The following is a 24,767-nucleotide window of genomic DNA, read 5'->3' as shown; positions in this document are numbered from 1 at the left end:
ACAGAGATTTACAACCATGTCTTTGCTACTTAAAATTAGATTTTTGTCATGCCTGAATTATAGATATTTTTCATGTTTATGTATTGAGTAGAACACAGAAAGATTATTTAAATAACACCTTCATAAACATATAATTTTTTTAAACAGGCTGAATCCTTGCTTCCTGACCCAGATGTCTACATGTCTGATGTTAAAGCTAAATTTAGTCTTCTCTGTTGATTGTCCAAATTATAGGCTTCTGTTTGAGTCAGCTGAAGCATTTATTTCTGTGCAGTGGGAAAAAAATTTAAGTCTTAAGATTGAAAATATAAGTGAGCATAGGCACTAATGCATACCTCTGCCTTTACAGTCAAAAAAAATCCAAGCCCAACTGAAAGAGCTCCGTTATGGGAAGAAGGACTTATTATTTAAGGTAAGCATCTTGCCTGCTTTTTCCTCCCAAATGCCTTCTCAACACCTAATCTACTAAAAATATTACTTGGACTAATTGAAATTTCTGGACATTCTAATGAAGAATCACTATTGGCTGAGTTGTGGTTTCCTCTATATTCCCACCTCTTAATGATTGAGTATGAGTGAATCACTATGTTCATATGTAGTCAAAGGTAGATTTAATTCTAATGTATTTACAGCTCCTATAACTTTACTTATGGTCATTAAGTATTTAGAAGAGTTGCCTTTGTTAGACTTCCATAGAATACAGCATATATAGAGAAAGTTTTTACACATACATTTGACTGGTGACCTTGGAATCTTTTTTCCCAAGAGATTATTTTTTATTAGTTCAACTAGAAACAAAAATGCGTCACATGTCAATCCAATCTCACTCTCCCTCCCCTCAACCCTCCACCAGCTCCCCACCTCATCCCCCTTCGGCTCCCCAGGGAGGGTTAAGGCCCTCCATGGGGGTTCCCCAAGTCTGTCATATCATCCTGAGCATGGCCTAGGCCCTCCCCCATGTGTCCATGCTGAGAGAGCATCCCTCATTATGGGATGGGCTCCCAAAGTCCTTTCCTACGCCAGAGATAAATACTGATCCACTACCAGGGGCCCCATAGAGTGCCAAGGCCTCCTCATTGACATCCACATTCAGGGGTCTGGGTAAGTCCAGTGCTGGCCTCCCAGACATCAGTCTAAGTTCCATGTGCTCCCCCTTGTTCATGTCAGCTGTTTTTGTGGGTTTCACCAGCCTGGTTCTGACCTCTTTGCTCTTCACTCCTCCTTCTCTGCAGGTTCCAGAGTTTAGTTCAGTGTTTCACTAAGGGGGCTCTGCCTCTGCTTCCATCAGACACTGGATGAGGGCTCTGGGATGGCATTTAAGGCAGTCATCAGTCTCATTATAGGGGAAGGACATTTAGGGTAGCCTTTCCACTATTGCGTAGATTGTCAGTTGGTATCATCCTTATAGATCTCTGGAATTCTCCCTAGTGCCAGATCTCTGCTCGAACCTATAATATCCCTCTATTACTACCTAGCTCTTACAACTTAAATTAACCCATTTTTATCAATTACATGTTGCTTCATGACTCATGACATTTACCTATCCACTTGAATGTCTTGCTCCTCCTGTCTGTCTAGCAACTCTGCCATTCTTCATCCCAGAATGTTCTCTCCCTGTCCACAAGTTCCACCTAACCTCTTCCTGCCTAGCCATTAACCATTTAGCTCTTTATTAAAACAATGAGAGCAACACTCTTCACAGTGTACAAAAATATTGTGACAAAAGATAACCCATGGCATTCATTTCAGATTTGTTATCTTGAAAACAATATGACATTCTGTTTTCTGTAATTTAGTTTATGAGAATTACTTACAGTTCATTCATTCTTACCCAAGGATAGAGAGTAAAGTCATTGACTTATGTTCTTTTTCTATCTGCTTTTTTCCTGCAGTACTGGGATAAACACTTAGACTTTTATAAGTAGGTATAATAATATGTCAGTAAAATAAGATTAAATTATATGTAATATTTACTTCTTAACATGTTTTTACTGTAATGATCACTGTAAGTAAAAATTGCAAATTACTTTTAAGATATAAATATTTTACTAAATGTGGGGGTGAAGTGGTTTCTATTGAAAACAGTGAGAAACGCTGGAGTGGTACACTCCAGCTTACTCTTGACTTTAGAATCAGAGGAAGTGTTCTGATTATGCCAACAGGTATATTTATCTAGCCATGATTCTGGTACATCTTGATAAATGCTCTTCCTCCCTTTGCTTTGGTGCCCTTTAATCCACAGTATCTGGAGCCCTAAGAAAAGATCTGGACCTGTCAGAAATGAAACTCCAAATATCTGGAGAAAGCTGTCACTGTTTATGAATAATTTCAGTAGAGAATAAACAATTATTTGTAAGTGGGATTGAATAAAGAACAAGATGTCATAACTGACAAAGGAGATTCTCAGGACTTTTCTGTGCCATCCATCCCCTCTCAGCTTTTCTGGCATGACCTCCTACTTAGGCTTAGCCTGTCACCTCTGGAATGTTGTGACTGTGACCTAAAATTAGCCATTGTAGGTCAGATCCTGTCCTTGTGAGTAGGCTTTCCAAAGAACCACAGAGGAGGACAGGGTGTTATTGGTCAATGTCATGACTGTATTGAGGAAGAACTAGTTTCTGTGATTCACTGTGGGAAAGATAAGAAGGCTGGACAAGTTCACATAGAGAATATCTGAGATTCACCCAGTGTTGTTCAGTTGAAAGTACTTGGCACTCTAAGGTGACAATTTTTTTCCTTATGGAGCACTATAAAACAGATCAGTTTATTATTAAGTTTTTGAAAGTTTATACATTCTGGAAGTAAGTGTGTGTGTGTGTGTGTGTGTGTGTGTGTGTGTGTGTGTGTGTGTGTGTAAGCTTGGCTTCTTCCATTCTCAGTACCCTTGCTTGCATAGAGGGATTTTTTTGTGGTTGTAAGTGTGTCTAAGTAACAGTGAGACTACAAGTATATAGCACAATTCTAAGTCTCTAAAATGTTATCAATTTCATTATGTTTGTGCTTTCCCCAATTCCAGACTGTCCATTCTGGACATTGCTGATAGCCCTATCATTCTTTCCTGTTGACTTTCCATCTAGCCTCAAACTCTCATTCCAAAAAATGATATAGTTTTCAAAACTCATTTCTAGATGGCACTCAAATGTTAAACTTTATGCCGTGATGCTTCTGTAAGAGCCACCCAACCCTGATAGGATTGGATCATTTCTGCCTCGTCATTGCAGTGGTAATTGAAAGCTGTTGTAGAGACGTGATATAAAAGTTAGAGCTGTGAAGCTTGCAAAACTTCTGAATGTTACAGAAGGTAGCCAAAATAAAGACAGTAATGCTGGCAGCATACTGCCCTTTGGGTCTGAAGGGTGGGTTGAGCGTGGGATTTTTGCTTACCTTTACATATTCTTGTTAGGTCCATCATGTTAAGTTTATGGCTTGGCCTCCCAAGCAGTCTTCTCCCTGAAAAGGGCCTTTAATTCATACTAAATGAAGGTGACTCCCTATTTCTTCCTTGATACAAATAGAGCAGTCAGATATCATGAACCTCTTGAGGGGAAAGCACTTCCCTTCAGGAACTGTCTGGAGATACTCCAGGCCCAGAGCTGTGCAAAGCTCCCCAAGGTCAAATGTCATGCTGTGGTGGCAGAGGATGCTCATAAATGTTTATCATCTTAGTTTTTCTTAGTACACAGAAGATTAAACAATATTCCTAGTCAGACATGTTTAATTTATTTTCCTGAAATTGTAAACTAGAGGTCACAGCACATTTTAGGCACACAGTTGAGCACCCTGAACTTACTCTCCAGGAAAAGTCCATTTTTTTCTCAGTTCTTGTAGTTAGTAACCCTCAAATAGGTCTTATCTTCAATTGAAATACAGAAAAAATATAGTAATGTCTCTATTCTGAACTTAAATTTTATTATCACCATAAAGTGAAAGAGCCATAAACATCCAGGGATTTCACACATTATATAGTTTTTAAAGTACCTAGTTTGACTATCTTTTATATTAATTGTGAGGAAAGCAGATTCAAATGACAGGCACAAATTGCTGTCCTATGAATACTCTTTTGGCAGCATCATTAGATGCTTGTCCTCTGTTATGACCAGAGGCATTTCAAATCTATATTGGAGTTGGGTGTGGTGCGTCCCTTTAAACCTAGTGCTCTGGATGCAGAGGCAGACATCTGTGAGTTCCAGGCTGGCTTTGTCCACACAGTTAGTTCCAGGACAGCCAATGGCTATATGGTGGAACCCTGTCTTTGAAAACAAAGAAACAAAGCAAAACCTACATCTGTGAACATCTATGATTTAGTTCTACTATCCTTCATGTTGTGTATTCACTTACAAGGGTGTTTGTTAACCTATACATAACGAAAAAGAAGATAGTTGCTGCTTAATTGCATAAAAAGCTGAGTAACAGACACTATTTATAGCAGTGTATAAAAAGGAGAGACAGACTACTATAAGTCTACAGCAACAGGGTCTTACCTTCAACCTATGAGAAGCAACCAAGGACTATATCAATAGTCTATATTGTTTCTGGTGTCACTTGGACTACCCTGACCAATTAATCTAAAGGAGGTTTATTGTACCTATTAATGGAGTTTGTGTAGTAGTTCTTGTGGTTGGCATTTTCAGCTCATGTGGCCAGACTTCAAATATGAAGTAATATGACTCCTTGAGGCATTATCAAATGATCTTAATGTAAGTGGCCTTTCATTCCTCTTTCTCCTCCTGTATTGGCCTCAAACCCTCCAAGAATTAACATCTTTTTGGTACAAGGTCTTTCATTAAACATAAAGCTCTTCTATACAACAAGGCTGATCAGCCAATGAGCTTCTGGAATCTAACCCTGCCTGTTCAGTGCTGGCTTTATTGACCTGCTGCTACCCATGATACTTTATATGAATTCTAGGGGTCTGAACTCAAGTCCTCATACATCACAGCAGACACTTTACTGACACAGCCATCTTCCCAGCCCAATAATTGAAGTTTCTTAATGCAATTGCAACTGAAATTGTCCAGAAACACATTTGAAATTTTATATTATTTTTGTCTCCTTTTCCATTAGCTTTAATTCAATTCTCTATGAGAATAATTGACCTTTAAATTCAATATCTAGTATGTTAGAGAAACCTTACTATAATAATTCAATATCATTCTTTATTCTATTTTAGATAATTTTTATAAAGATTAGACTAGTAAATTATTTCATAAAATCTCTAAAGTCTGCTGAAATACTATTATTATTGAAAATAGCCCTATGAATTCTTTTCTTGTAGAGCAGAAACTACCAGCTCTGTCTTACAGTACCTCCCATTTCTCCTTATATAAAAACTGTTTAAATTAAATACATTGTGGAGAATAGTAATCACACTTTATTATATCAATGGCATGGCTTATTTGAACTCTTATAATTGTATGCTGCTTGAATTTCAGTGTCTTGGGCTGCAAGACATCAATAGCAATTAAGAATTCGGGTTTAATTCTGGGTGTTTTAATAACAATGCCCTTCTATAGGAAAACTAAACCAAGATATATTATTGAAAATTTACAAATTTTACATATTAAAAACTAATCTAGCAGGTGTGGATGTGACTTAGCATTCTGTATTTCCAAAAAACCAAATTTTGAGAACTGATTCTCAAAATCTATGACACTCACTTTAAATTTAACAGTCCCAGACATTCAATTAATCAATTCTAATGGTATTTAATTGTTTTATTTTCCTCACTTTTAGAATTCCCTAAACATTGACAGAGGTAAAGAACCAGTATTTGAAATTGAATTACATGCATTTCATTTTAACAATTCCTTTAATTTACTGGTATTGCTTTCTGAAGAGAACACTGTCACAGGGTTACATGAGGACAGTTTACAGAAATTTTCTTTTATGTGATTCAGTCATTGTGAGAAAACAGATCCCTACTCAAACTTGAGATACAAGATGCTGGTGCCAATATAACACATTCTGCAGTTTATACAAAAACATTTTTAGGTACAGGTAGGAAATTGATTTAATATGTATTGTGCCATGAATGCATTCATCAGCATAGCCATGTATATTATTATTGTGGAGTATTACTTCCTAATGACACATCCTCAGGTATCCTGCAGGCAGTGCAAGATTTCCCACAAAATCATCACAAGCATGCAGCCATGTTGTATGCTGACATTGAGTAAGCTATGATACCACTAGTTAGTAAGAAGTTTCCAAGTCAATTCAAACTTAGGACCACATTATCTTCTACATCATCTCCCTTGAATGAAATTCTTTTTTGTTGTTGTTATATAACAGTACTTCTATTTATTATTATATTGTTTTGTTTCACTAATAAAATTGATACATTTTAGTGGGACTAGAGAAAATAAAGATTGCCAGGACTTTCAGCTAATTATTGATTTTAATAAAACATAGTTAAATGTTTTTGAAACACTTTGTCTACTACTTGTAGTGTGAAGGATCATAAAAAAGATTTGTTAATCAGGGATTTTATTAATGCCCCAAAATTAGCTTCACCCGAGGATCGGCTTGGATTAGAGACCAACTATATACCAATTATATACCAACTCTGCATAGGTGCTTGACAATAATTATAGAGAAGAAATAATAATAATAACAATAATGATGATGATGATGATGATGATGATGATGATGATGATGGAACTAAAGGGGAAGGAAGAAAGAGTACTGTCTGTATTGAGAAAGAAATCCTCTCCAGAAGATAGTGTGGCATTGCATCATTAGTGAACAGTGGTCTGAAGTACTGAAAAGCATTGTGGTCATGAAGAGAGTCGGAACAGAGGTTAGGGAGAGATGCTGAAATGTAATCAAGAGGAACACTGAGAAAGACATATTTTTAAAAGCTATCTATGGAAAAAAGGGAATTGATATGCATGTAATTATACTCTTTTGATGGGAAAAGAATCAAGCATCTACAAGCATCTACAAATCATCATTTGGTGATGAACCTACTTCTCTTGTTTGTCTTTCCTTTGATATGGTTTCTGGACTTGTATTGTTTGAGACCATGAGAGGACTAAGCTAACAACAACCTGGACCCACAGTTGCTTCCCATGCTTCAGTGGTTTTGGTTTATTTCTTTCTTTAGCAGTTCCCAACTTGTACCTACTATCACAGTTTTGATATTATTTTATTTATAACATTTATTTTTATTATGTGCATATGTGTAAGGGCCCAAGGTTGCCAAGTGTCTTCTTCATGGCTCTAGAGTTTTAGATAGGAGGCAGGGCCTCTTGCTGAATCTGAAGTTTGTCAATTGTATCTAGTTTAACCAGCTAGTTTGACTGGAGATCCTCTATCTCTGCCTCTCTAATGCTAGGATTATAGCTGATTGCCATGTTCACCCATGGGTTTGAGGGTTCTGATATCTGGTCCTCACACTTTCACAACCAAAAATTTATCCACTAAGTATCCTCCCCAGCCTCTGTTTATGTCATTACAATTGATACATAATAATTGTACATATTTATATACGCATGAATGATGACTTTAACTTATATAAAGCAAGATGATGCATTAGAGAAATTTCCTCTCAACCGTCTTGTAAGAAGAGTCATTAAGATATAAATATTTGAATTACTGGGAAGAACAGAGAGAGGGGGGAACTCTGATGCACACATGGTGGGTTATAAATTAGTATAGACACTGTGGAAAATAACATGAGCCATCCTCAAAAATCTGAAACATTGGCAGCAAGACTCTCCGGGGGTGACTATGGGAACCAGGGAGTGAGGGAAGGGTAGCACAGTACAGGGAAATATTCCTGAACTATATTTCATTCTATACAAGCATGAAAATGCCCTTATGAGATTCTACATGGTAAAAGAAAATAAACAGAACCAACATGAAAATAAATAGATAGAACTTCAACCAGAACTTCATATCCCCAGCAATCCACTTCTGCATCTACCCCAGAAGAGGGAGTCACTGTGCTGAAGAAGGAAAATTAAATGCTAGTGCTCATGGCACGCTAAAATCATGGTATTACACAATAACTCATTACATATTAAAAGTACCCAGAAGAGAGGGTCTTCAGAATACACAACACAAAAGCAAGAGCAGTGACTGAGCAAGAGAGCATGCTAAACTCAAAAGTCTTTGACATTAGGATGTGCATGAGACAAAGGAAGAGAGAAAGACAACCGATAGCATAGAAGCCTTGTAGCCAAAAAAATAGAACAAAACACCTTGTAATAGCATATTTTCTTACATCTTTGTAATAAGAAATTTAATGAGGATGGAAATTTTATTGATACTCAATGGAGTATGAAACTTTTCTCATTTAAACTAAATACTTGACTGTTAAAGAAAGAGAAAATAACCTGAGTGATAGGGTGTATTAGTCAAGGTTCTCTAGATGAACAGGACATTGTACATTCTAATAGTTCTGTAATGTTTCACAGTAACTCACCCGAGTGTGTACATTGGATTAATTCGAGTATCTTACAGGCTTTGGTCCAGCTAGTCCAACAAATCCAGTAGTTGTTCAGTCCACAATGCTGAATTGTCAGTTGGTCTTCAGTATACATTGGAATCCTTCAGGAGGCTCTAATACCAGTGAAGAAATGGACTTGCCAGCAAGAGTGAGGGCAAGCAGGCAAATAAAGTGTAAATTCTCTTTTTCCATGTACTTTACATAGGCTGGCACCAGAAAGTGTGGCCCACATCTTAGTCTTCATTTTTAAATAAAAACTTAAAAAATTAATCTTTAGTTTTAATTAGCTGGGTATTCCCACTTCAAAAGATTCAAATTAAAGGTGGGTCTTCCCACTTCCAATGATTTAATTAATAAAAATCCTTGCCAGCCGTTGGTGGCACACACCTTTAATCCCAGCACTCGGGAGGCAGAGGCAGGAGAATCTCTGTGAGTTCGAGACCAGCCTGGTCTACAAGAGCTAGTTCCAGGACAGCCTCCAAAGCCACAGAGAAACCCTGTCTCAAAAAAACAAAAATAAATAAATAAATAAATAAATAAATATAAAAATCCTTCACAGGTGTACCCATCAGCTTGGATTCTCATTAATTCCAGATGTCATGTTGACAGCCAAAAATAGCCATCACATAGGGTGGTATCCAGGGACATTCTTACTTGCCTTAGGTGTCTTCCAAGCTTTTATTTCACTTAGATCTGGGCCAATCTCTTCATCAATGGCCTGCAAAGGAACCAAGACAGCTCAGTGTTTAGAAGCAGGGACTCTTGATCACGCTGGAGTGTGCAATATCCTGCTAGTTATGGTATGGATTTGAGCATTTATGTTCTCATCTACAAAATGATAATAATGATAGCCTTTCCATCAAATAGTTATTTTGAGAATATAATGAATAAATTTAACTAAATTATCAACTCATTCTCCTGCTTAGTATGTAAAGCAGAGTAAACATTAGCTTTTGTTACTCAAAAATACTGGAACTTTTACTTTATTTTTTCATAATATCAGCAATCAATTGTTCTGGAATTTAGGTCAAATTCTAGATTTTTCTCCTGTTGAGGGAGTTGTGTAATTTCACTTTGATTTTTCTGAAATTACCACTATACTACAGAAATACTAGATGAACCTAACAGTCATTTCAATAAATGCAAGCTGTCATGTGTACTTCCTCCAGTTTACTTTCTCTTTTGTTTTATTTAACATCTGCAAATGAAATAGACACATGGTCCCCCTTTTCCTTTCATTATTAGGCATGGGGAGTTAAAACTGTGTTACTCTTGTGTTTTGATGGGAGAGAAAAACATCTAATTCATAAACTACAGTACAAGACATATGAACCCTCTCACTGCATGAGGGAAATGTACAAAGCTAATTTCCTTCAGCATCTATGTGTGGAGAAGCTATGACACATTATTGCTGACTGTCAATGCAATGCACATATAGCTCTAACAAGTGTGTGTGTGTGTGTGTGTGTGTGTGTGTGTGTGTGTGTGTGTGTGTGTGTGTGTGTATCATGATAGTAGCAAGCTTTCTTTAATACCCACAGTTAGACTTAACTATTTAAAAATGGGACGACTTTTTAAAACTTGATAGTATTGTCATGTGCATTTTTAAGTAAATTATATAATTTTGTTTACATGTTTTGGAGCTTAGTTTCTGTTCAAAAAGAAATGTATAAATCATAAACTTGAAGTGCAAATTATGGAACTAGTGAACAAATGTGAATTCATCAAGTAGATCAATGTGAAATTGAACAATTCAATAAATGTTTCTCAAGAACATTTGGTGTTTTAGGCATTGGACTGGATACAGGCCATGTCTAAGGAAATAATCTGAACATACACTTTATTGGAGCATCATCTGTTGCTGAGTGGAGGCCTGAATTCTTTTCCCATTCTCAGAGTGCCATTCTCTTTACTCCATATTCTAATAATCTACCATATAGGCTTTGTCCCCAACATGTGCTCGCGCAGGCACACACACACACACACACACACACACACACACACACACACACACACACACACACTATATATATATATATAAACATTTGAGTCTCTTCTGAGCATCCCACAGAAGTGTAAGCCTCCCTAAATTTGGATCCAAACCTAAGAATTTGTATCATTTGATCAAAATTGCTTTTCATATTTCACAATCAAAGTACTTATGTACATAAGTGTACATAAACATATAGTGTGTGTGTATATATAAAACATTCAGATACACATGTATTAAAATAAGCTTCACTGAGTAAAATTTACATGTTTTATACTGATAACTTGGCAAGTCAGTTGTTTTAAATGTTGACTTTCTTCAATATTCATAGTAATGAGCATATATTATAACTTTATTTTCTGAGGATTAATGGTGATAAGCACTTTTCTTTTCCGTTGTGTTTGAGTATCAACTCTTTGGAAATATGATGAAGTGTTTTATTCCTTTAAACATATCTTATTATCACACTAACTTGTTCCTACACATATTTCAGGTACAAGTTCATTGCCAGTTGTACCTGTTGTCCAGATGTTTTCCCCATGTGATTTTCAAAGTTAGAAAAGTATTTTTTTGTGAAGTCAGGTTTTTAAATGTTTCTCAATGTTATTTCCCCTTTTGTTTCTGGGGAAACTCACCCCCATGTCTTCTTACAGACTTTTGAGAGGCTTAGAACAATAATGGACAGAGATTTAAGCATAGTATCAAGTGTGAGTGAATCACTCAGATTTTCTTTATTGGTATCTAGTTGTTTCAGAGTGAGGTGGGAGCTGGCTGAGAATAGAACAGACACACATCCTGAGTAGTGTTCACCCACATGCCATGTAACTCCTGGGTCACAGAATCTGACCTCATGCCACTTTTGAGTAGAGTTCCATGAGGAAGCTGTGTGTCTGATGCTATGTACAGGACATAAGTACTTTGAATGTGAAATATACAAGCAATTTTGATCAAATTATACAAATTCTTAGGCTTGGATCCAAATTTAGGGAGGCTTACACTTCTGTGGGATACTCAGAAGAGACTCAAATGAATATCAATGATTCACTCCTTTTGCTGTCTGTTATATCCCAGGCTTCATCTTCTCAGACTGTGTCTGTTCTCCTAGAGAAAATATGTCACATTCTGTATGCCTCTGACCTCCCAGCTTAGTGTCTCTTTTATCATTCCACTATGGCCATGTGAATGCTAGTCACTCCTCTCTGTTGGATTATTTAATGAAGTCAAGCTAATACTCGTCTATTCCAATTTTCTGAACCACAGCTACCACTCCGGGGTTGTCATGAGGTGGTGTTTTGATTGGAACCTTTCCATAATACTTCTAAGAAAAACAGGTTTGCCCTTCACTTAGACTAAGAATTAATTATGAAGGTAAAGAAACTGGGGAAAGAGCTTTGGAGTGGATTGAGTAGCATCGTCTAGGGTCCTAGAGCATCAGAGGATACAGGGAGTGTCTACTCTGCAATAAAAACGCATAGACCTGAGTAACATTTGGCAAAGTCTGGGACCTGGCGCTGAAGCTGAAAGCTTGCATTGGTCAGGTGTTATGTTTTGTTCATTTTGTTGTTGTTTCTGATGTTATTTTGGTTTGGTTTGGGTTTTGGAGGAGTGTTTGTTTTTTGTTGTTATTTTTGTTTTGTTTTGGACTCAGAGTAGCAGCTTTAACTTTATTACTTAGTAAACTTTCCCTAAACTTGTGTGAAGGTTGACATGGATAGTATTAGTCTTAATGCACATTATTTCTAACTGCATTTATACATAGTTGATTTTTAGTACAGTGTAGTAGAAAACTGAGTGAGCGCCAATTCTCTTTAAATCCGTGCAGAGAAATCCTCAGTTCTTTGCAAGCTGGAAGCCACATTTCAGCATTAATTGCCAGATGCCACTGGCAAGAGCAACATATTCCTGAATAGGCTCCTATTTGCCAGCTCTAGAGATTAGAAGTACAACTGGCTGTCAACATGCATCCTCTCTGCATCTTTCCGCACTCTTCCCCACTGTTTCCATAATGGGGAAGCTGGAAGGACTGAAGCAGATGAGCATACTTATTCTGAAATTCAGAAGCCTACAGTAAGATCTTTGAAATGCTGCCAATGCAGTGCACATTCATTTATAACCTCAGAAAGTTAGAGCCCTTCCTTAGAATGCTTCTTACAAGCTCCTCTTCTGCTAATTCAGACCCACCCCTCTCTCTCCAAGCACTTCCAGGATCCTATGTGTTTGCCACACTGTGAATGGAGCAACCTTTTGTTTAAATTCCAAATCAGACCACTTTGTACTGCTTATTTTTCTATTGCCGGGGCAGTTCTCACACAAATACTGCCAGATTCTATGTAGCTTCCAAGGCTATCCAGGAACTACCTTCAAACTCTTCATTCTTCTAACACCAAATACTGGAAATGGAGTCCCACTTTCTTCTGGTTTTCTGTTCCCCATCTTAGCTCTCCCTGCAGTTTGTTTCCTTGCGATTGAATGTCTTCACAGGCATTTTTCACTTGACTAATTACAACAAACTTTTTAAATTGATTTTGTTGCGATGGAAGTTTTTGTTGTGTTTTTTAAAGAGGATCTCATATAACCAGATCACTATCCCAAACTTGCAAGAACTGGGATTATAGTAGTAATCCTACTATGTCCAACTTGAGATAGCCTTAATAATGTAAAATTTCCCGTTTAATGGGCAATGCGATGTTTTCACTAGCTTCATTGGTGAGAGCAGCCAACAAGAGTCACCTAACTGAATGTATATGTGGGCAGGTAAGGGGAAGAGTGTGAGATAATGAGGTGGATGGTTTATAAATATAAAGAATCATGATGAATGATGTACTATCAGCTGAATTGATAAATAGAAAGATGAATGAAGGGATAAATGAAAGACATAGAAAGGCAATCATTACAAAGCATTTTCCCATATTCAGAGATGCATTATTAATGAAGTAATCATCACTACCTTGGATTAGACCAAGATCACTACATACTAAATCCTGGCCAACTAAATTAAAGGGCATGCCAGCTCTAGGCAAGGAAAGTAAGTACAGGTCTCCTCTTGGGCACTGCTTGAGGCCTGCAACCTCCCTGACAGGGAACTGGTAGCATATGAGACAAATGAACAGTTCTTTTTGCCTTTGTAGAAGCTATTGAGATAATGAATTGAGTTACGAAAAGCCGATTTTGCTAAAACCAAAACAAAATTACAGTGGTAATTTCCAAATAATTGTCTCAAAGGCAAAAATGAATATTTTTTTAAATTATAGTGAGAGAAAACGATGCATATCAGAATTTTGCCTTTCTTTTTTCTTTCAGAGTGTTTTTTTTATCACATTTAAGCCCAAGGACTAATCTTTCATGCATCTAAATATTTAATACTATCTTATTAAGAAGGAAATTTCATAAAGGATTTAGTTAATTATCTTCCTATGTTCCTACAACTGTGAAAAATCCATTAATGAAGACTTCAGCAAGAAGCTTTCCAAAGGATTGTGAGCGTAGCTCAGTGGCATTTACCTGGCATACATGCTAGAGGTTCCGGGATTGATACCGACTTTGGGGAAAGAAAAATTTATCTTCTTTGTTTTCTATGGCAATTTCATGAACTACCTCAGGTAAACTTGCTTGGATCCAAGTACCTTTTGTTGGTCCAGGAGGGATAGAGTAAAGTTCATGTCCCCTGGCACTAACTTGGAATGCAGTGAAGCAGCATCGGCATCATACTGGCATAAAACCAATAAAATGCTCACTCTTTGACTGCCTTTGCACAGGTGCATCTTAATTAGGGAAAGGCTTCCAGATGAGGTACACAGGCACCAAATGCCACACACTAGTAAGATCCTGAGGCTGTGAACTCTAAAGACTCATCTATGTTGTCTTTCCTCCTTCCTTATGTGCTGTCAGCAACATGTGTCACCTTTGGGGATGATGGCAGTAGTCAGCTCCTCCACGTAGCCCACATTTTGGCACATATGCAGTATTCCAAAGTCCTTTGATGACATTATTCCATGTTAGAGAAGAAAAGCCAAAGCCTCGAAAAATACTGATCTTTTCTATACTCTTGAGGCAAGTAATTGGGGTGTGGGGGTAGTAGGGGTATGCCAAGACTTTTACACTATGTTTCCTTGTGCTTTTTGATAGCTCTCATAATAAGCATTTAATTAAGTCTAATCCATTAGGATTGTTTCAACCAAGTTTGTGATTGTTATTTGTAGATTTCTGCTTAGGCGCCAATGACTTTCTATCTTTTGTTGTAGCTTTAGGCATTGACCCAATTAGCTCAAGTAAAACATACTTAAACTATAAAAATAAAATTTGCATTATTAGGCCTCAAAAAATATTGAACTAGCCTTTTCAATCCAGGAATACAATTTAGGAGTTACTTTCTATAGGATAGAAAGAGACTCTTCATCTTTTTGTGCCACAGTAAATGTAATAAAATCCCAAGAGGAACTTGACAGCAGGCTTTTTCATAGCAGCTGCCCCACCCACCCAGGAACCGCCCTCTTACCACAGCACAGAATCCCAGGGGACAGGATCTGTTTCTTTTGAATATGTTTAACTCTCACAATTTGCATATTTACTGGCCCATAGGAAATAATTGCTTCCTATATTTAGAATCAACCTGAAGTGGTTTTGAATGATGCTTCCCACATTCTCAGTGGGCTTTACCATTGTTGTAAAATTCTATAAACACCATCAAAACCAAGGAAAATGTGCATCTCCTGGATTAGTTCTTCCCATTTATTATTTACGGTTTAGTTTACTCTTGCTTTTAAAAGCTTTCGAGTGCATTTATGTTATTAACTTGAGAACTCTCAAATTTTCAATAGATTCTAGGAGACTGATATTTACAATGAACAGACAATGCTATTTTTCTTACCACATGACAAAACACATGAAGAAATAGGCTTAAGAAAGGAGAGGTTTCTAGGCTCAGGGATTATCCCTCTATGTGGAATGGAGGAAAAAAAGAAAGGAGAGGTTTATTTGACTCCCAGTTTGATGCTATACTACACTATGGTGGGGAATGTGTAGCATCAGGAGAGTCAGGTTGCTCCTAACATTCTGTCTGTAATCAAGAGGCAGAGACATTAATGTTCATGTCCCACTTCGTCTTGTCAATGAACCCAGTCCATGAGGTTGTACTCCCAACATTCAGTTCCTTTCTGGAAATGTGCACCCCTCCCCCCACACACACCCAAATACAATCACCTCCAGAGGTATGTTTCCTAAGTGATTCTGATTCCTACCAAGGTGTCAGTCAAGATTAACCTTCACTCACAGTATCCAGAGTGTGGCAACCATATCTTCAAGTTGTACCTTCATGTAAAAATTCCCAAATTTATTTATGCTCATACTATAAACGACAGGAAGCAAAGAATACGGTCTTGAGAATTCCTCATGGCAAGTGAAGTGATTGGTCTCTTCAAACAACTGCATTTCAGAGAATTGTTTAAAACTCTGAGGACTGAAAAGTGAGAGATTTGCAATATGGATTTTACAATCTTCATCTTTAAAACTGAGACCTAATTACTTCCCTTACCTACTGTCAATAATTGGCTATATTCCCACCATTTTATTTTATTTTCACACACAGCCAAGAAGGGAAAAAACCCTGTAGCTGTCCTCCACTCTTCTCGATGTCCTTATATTTGACTGCTCTATATTTGTTAATTTCTTACTATTTGAATTGTATTCACTGATTAGTATTTAATGTATACAAAAATTAGAAGTTCTCTTTTGGGGGTTCGATACAGGGTTTCTCTGTGGCTTTGGAGGCTGCCCTGGGACTCACTCTGTAGACTAGGCTGGCCTGGAAGCCAAAGAGATCCATGTGCCTCTGCCTCCCTAGTGCTGGGATTAAAGTGTGCACCATCACCTCCCGGCCAAAATTAGAAGTTCTTAAGAAAATTTTGTTAAATACAACTACATAAAAGGTGGCATTGTCATAACAGGAAAACCTGCACTACACTACCCACCCTCTGCATCTTCATAGTCTAAGACCTCCCTCCCTGTGGTTAGCATAGCTGCTATAAGCAGTTCAACCATATTTTGTTTCCATTGGTTTCACTTTCAGAGTCATGAAAGAATAAAAACCAAAGTGAACTCTGTGGTTCTTTCATTGTTGTTGTGGATTTTTTCTCTACTAACAACCATAAAAATTAATTTTCAAGAAAAATGCATATTGAGAAGAGTAGGAATTTGACACACTGGTGTGTGGACAGGGGCTTTAGTGTGTGTCACCTCCAGAAAATTCAATTGTTAAGCAGAAATGTTGGAGGAGTGTTTAGGAAAAGCATCCAGTACAGCTGCTGATCTATACAGGACCCAAACAATTCACTAAATCCATTCTTCTGATGGCAGAAAGATTTGCACAAATAGACATGATCTTGACATTCAGCCAAGTGTTCTCATATAAGAAATAAAACACCTTTTAGAAATAACCCAATTGACTTAGTCCTAAAATCTATAAAACATTGTGGGTTGTATCTGTTATGCTAATATGCTAGTCATTAACGTGAACAAGCCATCCATCCTTGTAACCATTACCCTGGACACAGCTACTGTCTAATAACTGCCAGAGAAAGGAGGGATGTGCTTCCTTAGGATGTTTATGTACAAGTTCATACTGAGTACTTGTCAGTCTTGTGGTTCAGTAGCAAAGAAGGTGAGAGGCATGTTTCCTACTTCAGCACGTGGCTTAGAATCATGTTTGCTCACCTGCTCTCCCATTGATGAAATGTTTACTAAACATGCCCTGTGCACTCAGCACTATTCTGAAAATCATTGGCTTACTGATCAACAAAACAAACACAAGACACAGTTGTCAATAATACTCCCTTAGTGATGGATTGAAGCAAAAAAAGCTGTCAAATATATAAACAAATGCATGATAATTGCAGTAAGTGAGATAGAATTAAATCAGTCTGGACTAACATAACCATGGAAGTTGTTCAAATATTGGGACACTTTTATATTTGTTGGTGAATAATCAATTTCTTTATTTACATCTGTCCCCTGGAATACTTTCCATCTTCTTCGTGGCACGTAGGTCAATAAATGGCAATCACTTTTATCTGATTGACTTGATTGTGTTGCCCTGATAATTTGGAAATACCTATGTGGATCAGCTAGGTGAAGTTCACCTGTCTTTATCTTGAGCCTGGATGGAGTCCATGAAATTTATAAGGGTGGGTAGTATTATTAGAAGGCTGCCATGGAAATGTTTCTTATATATTACATTAAAGTACTGAACTTTTCATATTATACTTCCCCTCTGCTTTTGGGTACAGCTGTAGACCTTGGCATTATTTGGCAATAGTTCAGAGTTTGATTCACAATGACAGTAAGACCCACTGCTGGGCTGTATGTCATGTGGCACCCTTGGTCCAATGCCATGAGAGACCAAAAATATGAGTTTCCAACATCATGCTAATCTCTCTCTGGCTCAAAATGTGAGCGCTAAACTGTCCAAATTGAATTGGGCTCATTGTTCTTCTCCTGGCTGAATCTACAGGAGAGTGGCAAGCCAGCTTCAGAGTGAGCATTCACCAGAATTCTGATTAGAAACTTTTGGACTGTTAAAAAGTGCTGTCTATCAGGAAACCCTTAGGACTTTCCTGAACCTAGGACAAAGTTATGTATTTTTTGGATCATGTCTGTTCCGTAGCAAATCATTTTATATTTTGAATATTATAATAGTATGAGAAATAGGAAGAAAAATATACAACATTCCCTTGAAGAATATTATAATATTATAATATTATAATGCTAGTGATAAATTTGTAGTCCAGTAAAGATATCTATGAGAATTTCCTTTTTAAAATTATTTTTAAATTTCTAAGTGTTTGTGTGTGTGTGTGTGTGTGTGTGTGTGTGTGTGTGTGTGTGTGTGTGTGTTTGTGTGTGTGGTATGTATGGTGTGTGTGGTGTGTGTGCAGGTGTATAGGTTTGAGCACATGAATGTGCAGGGACGCCCAAAGTCCAGAAGATGCTGTCAGACCTCCTGTTGGTGGAGTTTTAGTTGGTTGTATGCCACTTGATGTGAATGATGAAAACCCAACTTGGGACTTCTGCAAGAAGTATGCTCTTAACCACTGCTCCCTCTCTCCAGCTTCAGGACTAGCTTTTCATCTGTGAAAGAAGGAATTCAGGAATTAACAAGTCGTGAATGATGACAAGGAGTTTCCCATGATTTGACACAGAGAAATAGATTCACTTGAAAACCCTCAGATACATAAAAATTTGCCGCATTCAATGAACTATAAGGTAGACTGAAAGATCAAGAATGCACCTAAGTCCAAATATTCTTTAAATTATGTCATAGAAAACTGCTGTAAATTATACCAGTAAAGACAGTTCTGATGCTTAAATAGATCACCAATGTAATTACATTGTTTCAATATGTGAATGATAAATTTACCGTTCAAGTGATGAATTCAGAACTATTGAGGAAGTGCATTAACACTGTTGCATAAATATAAACCCTTAGGGTCACAGCTCTTGAGACTCTGGTCAGGAAATGGTCCCCAGTTAGAAAACAGATGCATTTAGAGGACATTCCATGTTTCTGGTATCAATAGCCCATCAGGCACAGCTGCGAGTCAGCTGTTTGTGGGAGGACTATTATAGTTCTGCTTACTCTGCCATGTCTAGAAGAATAGGATTTAACAATTCTTCAGTTACATAAATGAACAATGTATACTTTGAATATAAGGTTTTTGAATTTAAGGAAATTGCTTTATTCTTGCTAACTTAAAATGTAAGAGCTGATTAAAGATTTTGTTTGAATACAAAAATCTCCAAGTCTCCTGTGAACCCACTCTAAATTACGTATTAGATTCTGTTTTGCTTTCTTTCATACGAGTAATAGTTTCATGCTGTTACCTTTTGTTCAAGAAACAGTGAATACTTAAGTTTTTTTAAATTTATACGCAAACATATTCATACTGCACTACAGAGAGGAAAAATACACTTTATTTTCATAGTTGAGGGAGGGGGAAAGAGGGAGGGAGATAAAGTGGGCCTTTATTTCAATATCTTCATTTAGTTGAGGGAGGGAGGAAGAGAGAGAGAAAAGAAAGAAAGAGAAAGTAGGTCTTTCTTGTAGTAATGGCCAGCACCTATATATGAGTACTTAACTACCAACAAGCAGTACCTATCCACCAGTCCCTGCCCATCAGGACCTATCCATCAGCACCTATTCACAAGAAACTGTCTCCAAATACTGACCCACCCTTACCTGTCCACAAGCATCTATTCACCAGCATGTAACAACCTCTGCCAATTCATCCATAACTATGTACTACTATTTATGCATCATCACCTATCCACCAATCTATACCTGTCTAATTGGAACCATATATAGGTATTCATCTACACTTAGCTGTCCGCCAGCCTCAATCCATCAGTATCCACTCATACCTACCCATCAGCACCTATTATCACTATCTGCCCACTGGTTGCCTTTATCTTTCAGTATCTATTTGTCGACCATTACCTATTGACCACTTTCTATTCAGCCTTTCTTATCTACACATGACTAACCAAAAGCTTCTATTGACCACTACTACCTTTTAATTAAATGGTTTAACATAATTGTAACTGTTGACAGAGAGCCTAGTTGACTGATTCCTTTAAAAGGCCATATTGATTCCAAAGCAGTTGTGATGTCTCATTACTATAATACCAACATTTTGGAAGCTAAGACAAGAAGATTGCCATAAATTTGAGGCCAGCCCAAACTACATAGTGAGCTTTGGGATAACCTGAATATTGAATAAGCCCCACTCTGAGTAAAAAAAAATATTTTATTATATCCTCATCTTCAGGTTTGAGCTTTGAGTTTTCATAAAATAAGTCACTATGAAATAGACTTTCTTTCTGAGGTCTGGGAGTTAAGGGAATAAATTTCAAGGCCATAGATATGTATTCAAGTGTAATTTCTTTCAGAGGACAGGCTGGCCACATGCTATTCACTTTTTCATGAAGAAAATAAACTATATTTACAGAAATTTGAAGTTGAAAATTTATGTATAAACATACTTCTCAAGGGAAAGTCTTCTTGAATTTTATAAATTGATCTGTTAAATTAGCTTTAGTAGCTCTATACCCTGCTATAATTCTAAGGTGTCTCCGTTTGATTTGGGAACTCATTTTTGTTTCATACGTGTGTTGGCTATCTTTTTCAGACATGTTCCCAAGTTATTAATACTGAAAAGGGCAGACAGTACATCAAATAACCTGATGGCCACACTTAATACTGACAATAAAATGTTGTACTTCTATGAGAGTAGGGTTAAGTAGCAGAATGGCATTTGTGATTTTGCCTGCTGTATAACTGTATGGTAAATGTGACTTAGAGATGAAGGTGATATAGTGATGCAGTGTGGTGTTCTGTGTGTCTCTAGAGTGATCCACAAAAACCAGTTTAAGACTAGAGTGTAAGAGGTGTGTTCTTATATGCTCATGGACAATCTGCATAAAATACAATAGTGTCTTTTCATCAAGCTGCCCAGTTTCTACTTGGCAATTAAGAGTATCTCTTGGGGCTGGAGCAATGTTTCAGCAGCTAAAATTACTTACTTCTCTTCCTGAAGACACAGAATCAGTGTCTGAGACCAATCTAGTCTAGATTTGTTGGCTCAACGCTGTCTGCAGCTTCAGTTTCAGGGAATCTAATACCCTCTTATGGCTTCTTTGAATATCTTCTCACTCATGCCAAACAAACCCAAGCTGGCACACATACATACACAAAAATAAACAACCAAAAATCTCTTTAAGAAATCTTAAAAAACATCTCTTTCACAGGTTCATCATTCTCCCTCTGAGAAAAGTGTAATCATACTACATTACCCCAGTCATCTATTTTTTCTTGAAACATTTCAAATTATATAGTGTATTAGTAGATTTTGAGCATGTGCTACTGAATACATGCACATAATTTAGTTATGAATTCTATACATGAATTTCTTCAGTGATTATGAGTACAGATGTAGATCCAGGATGCACATATTCAAATTCTAAATCTGCTTTATTCAAATTCTACAACTGTGTGATATTAAGCAAGATATTTCATTAATCTCTCTCAGTTTTCCTCATTTTAAAAAGATAACTAACATCATACTGTATTCTTTCTCGAGTTAACTTATGTGGTACCATAAGAAGATCCGAGGCTCAGAGAAAAATGGTGTTAACTTATGATTCAGATTATAAATTTTATGCCATTAGCTTTTATTTTAGTTAATCTACAGAATGTGGTAGTAGAGTTACTGTTGTTCATGCCCTAAGAGGAACTTCAGTCTCAGGATTTCTGCAATGAAACCATACGCACACACCCCTACACACACACACACACACACACACACACACACACACACACACACACACGGGCGCGCATGCATGCATGCAAACACATGCACAAACACACAAAACACAAACATGTATACATACACAAACAGGCAAAGCACAAACCCATATACACATATGCACACACTCATGACATGCAAACTCACACACAATATATTCTAGATTTTATCGTTTGTATAAGATTAGATACAGACTTAGATTTCATTTTCTTGGCTTCAGAAAACAAACCAACAAAAATGATTTCCTATGTAGGACTCTAACATTTATTAAAAATTTACCTAAGGATCTATTACTTGGACACCTCTGAATGCTTTGTGTCTCTTTCATTAATGAGGATCTTGGCACCAGCAACTGGCTATCAGAATTGTGAAAACAAATTTTACAGCTCAGACCAGACAAAAGGATGTAAGTTATGCCCCCTTTATCAATACGATTTTCTGATTTGCTTCCCAAAGTGCTCAATTTGTGTTTAAAACCTTATCATCCTCAAAGTTAAAATTATTTTTCTTTCCAGAGGAAGTTAGTCATAAAATATATAAATCATTTTACATAGCTTACACTTCAGAGCAGCCTGTTAGAGAAGGCAGAGCCAAGACTATGCTTACCTGGAGGAAAGTATAGGGAGTGAATAGAAATAATCCTATCAACAAGATTTCCAGAAACATATTTACATATTAACATATGATGGATTAAACCCTCACAGATTTAGTCATGTGCAAATATTTTATAAAACAATTCCAGGAAAGTTCAAATAAAATGTGCCCATTTGTGCACCGGTCAATCTTTATGCTCTTAGAAAGAAAGTCACAGCTTGTGCATTGAGCACCAAACTACTTTATTCTTTATTGTCCAGCTGATGTGAAGGTGAATTCTTACAACAAAATAAGGAAGGAAAAAGGAAAAGCAGTAATGAGAATGCTAGGAAAGTCTTGTTCTCAGGCACATTGACAGCTAGAGCTTCAGAGTTGTATGGAAAATTTGAAGTCACAGTTTTAGAAAAATGAATCCAGAAATGACACTAACGTCAGCAGTCAGCACACATGCCATTGTTTCCTTTTCTTTATGTGAGCATCTCATACACAAATACACTGTATTGCCATCATTTATCGACCCTTTTGTCTCATTTCACTGACTCCTCCCATGCTCCATCCCCTCTCTTCATGACCTGTTCTTCTATAGTTATTCTTGCTGTACACACACACTACCAAATCCATTTAGTTTTGCCCTTATTTACAAGTATTTAGAGCTGACCACATAGGATTAGGGCCTCAATCAGGAAATAAAATGTATATCCCACCATCAGTTTACAGTTCCTAGTGAAGTGTATCTATAAGAAAAATGGAAGGTTTGGTTATGCTGCTGTCTGACTCTCTCAGGAACACTGAGATGTCTTGCCTCTGTCAGTTGTCACTAACACTCAACTCTGGTTTAGCTAGTCAGATTTCATAAGGCAACTTTAATTGTGCATGATTTTTTTCTTCTGATTTTTCACTCTTTGCAGACTTAGAAAAAATTAATTTTGTCACAAATATTAATTAGTGATTGTCTGAGAATCAAAGTGCCTCTGGAATCAATACTGGGTTTTCTGAGGTGGCATCATATTTTAATTTATAATGCATTATGTTTTCTCAAGTAAACTTTATAAAGTTAACTTTATTAACCAGTTTATTCTCTGGCTAAGTGCCATGACTAACATAAGTCTTCTGGTGTTGTATCTATTACAGAAACTTTCTTGTATATAATAGAGACACAGTGTGTGAATTTACATAAAAACTGCTCTTTTAAAAACCAAGACAACATATCAGTAGATATGAATCTTGTAGTTCTTGCCATCACTTTTCCTTAATCTCTTTATAACTTCTGACTTATGAGCTTGCTCATACTCAGAGAGATCTCAGAAATGGTAAAAGAAAAAAAAAAACACTGAAAACCATTGGGTGGCTAGAAATAATTGTTTCAAACCCAAATGTTCTCTTTTATTGGAATTCATATTTCTTGTCCTGAAATGAGCATGCTAGGTTGCTACACTGGCTCCAGTTCATAACCTATAAATGGAGGTCAACAAAGTACCTTCCTTGTTGGTATGTTACTTTGGGTTGCTCTTATTGCTTTAATTACTTTACAGATATCTTTATTGTATATAGAAAAAGAAACTTGGACTTGTAGGAATTAAATACTTTGCTCAATGTTCTAAAACTAATCATCCACTGATCAAGAGAACTTGTCTCCTTCCATCTTGGATCTGTTGTCCCTGTATAGTTAGGTTGACAAGGCTGGGCAATAATTTCCAAATGAAGAAGCTGGAATTTTCTCTCAGATGGAGAAAAATGGAGGTCTTCATAGAGATAACCCATTCACTGAATACAACAGCACCTATTCAGATGACTGGAGGGTGTCACATTCAAGTGCAGTCTTGCAAGCCTTCATACATCCCTATTTTAATGCTCTAAAAGTATACATTTGTATGACAAAGTATTGCCATATCTGTCTCCCCCAGCCCTGTTTTATTACTTGTCTTTTGATTGATATGTGTTTTATGTAAACAGATTTAGTTTTCTTCAAGAGCACAATAGTTATTTGCATTGGAAGTCTTGAGCATCCAGTTTATGATTTGCTTCTTCCACAGTTCAGGTTTCTGCTCTTCAGAAGAGCTGTCTTGATGATTCTCATTTATAATGATAGGCTGTACTGTGACACCACCTGCACTCAAAGGTAGAAAGAACCAGAAGTTTAAGGATATATTACAAGTACCTATGTGTTGGAAGGGAGCCAGTGATGTTGGCTGGGTGTATGCATGGTTGTATACTTCCACTAGTCTATTTTCACTTGGGCTTAATCTCAATTTGGACTCTTCATGGGGGCATAAGGAGAGCCACTGCACTCCCACAGGAAGTTTGCTGTGTCCATTTCACTTTGGTTCTTAAATACTTTCCTGTATTTCTATGGCCAAGAAAGGCATTAGAACCTACA

At 37.0% G+C, this 24,767-nt stretch overlaps 1 protein-coding gene across 1 annotated transcript in view; it reads left to right on the top strand.

The window, feature by feature from the left end:
• The window catches only part of Luzp2 (leucine zipper protein 2), a 367,538-nt gene that overhangs the window by 289,406 nt on the left and 53,365 nt on the right, over positions 1 to 24,767 (top strand). The window contains exon 7 of the mRNA XM_027404754.2: positions 350 to 412. Coding sequence (XP_027260555.1) covers positions 350 to 412 — 63 coding nt within the window. The remainder of the gene's footprint in view (positions 1 to 349; positions 413 to 24,767) is intronic.

Source organism: Cricetulus griseus, chromosome 3 (assembly GCF_003668045.3).
Source record: "Cricetulus griseus strain 17A/GY chromosome 3, alternate assembly CriGri-PICRH-1.0, whole genome shotgun sequence".
Taxonomy (NCBI): Eukaryota; Metazoa; Chordata; class Mammalia; order Rodentia; family Cricetidae; genus Cricetulus; species Cricetulus griseus.
The sequence above is the reverse complement of the archived record's forward strand: the minus strand, read 5'-3'. Positions and strand labels throughout refer to the sequence as shown.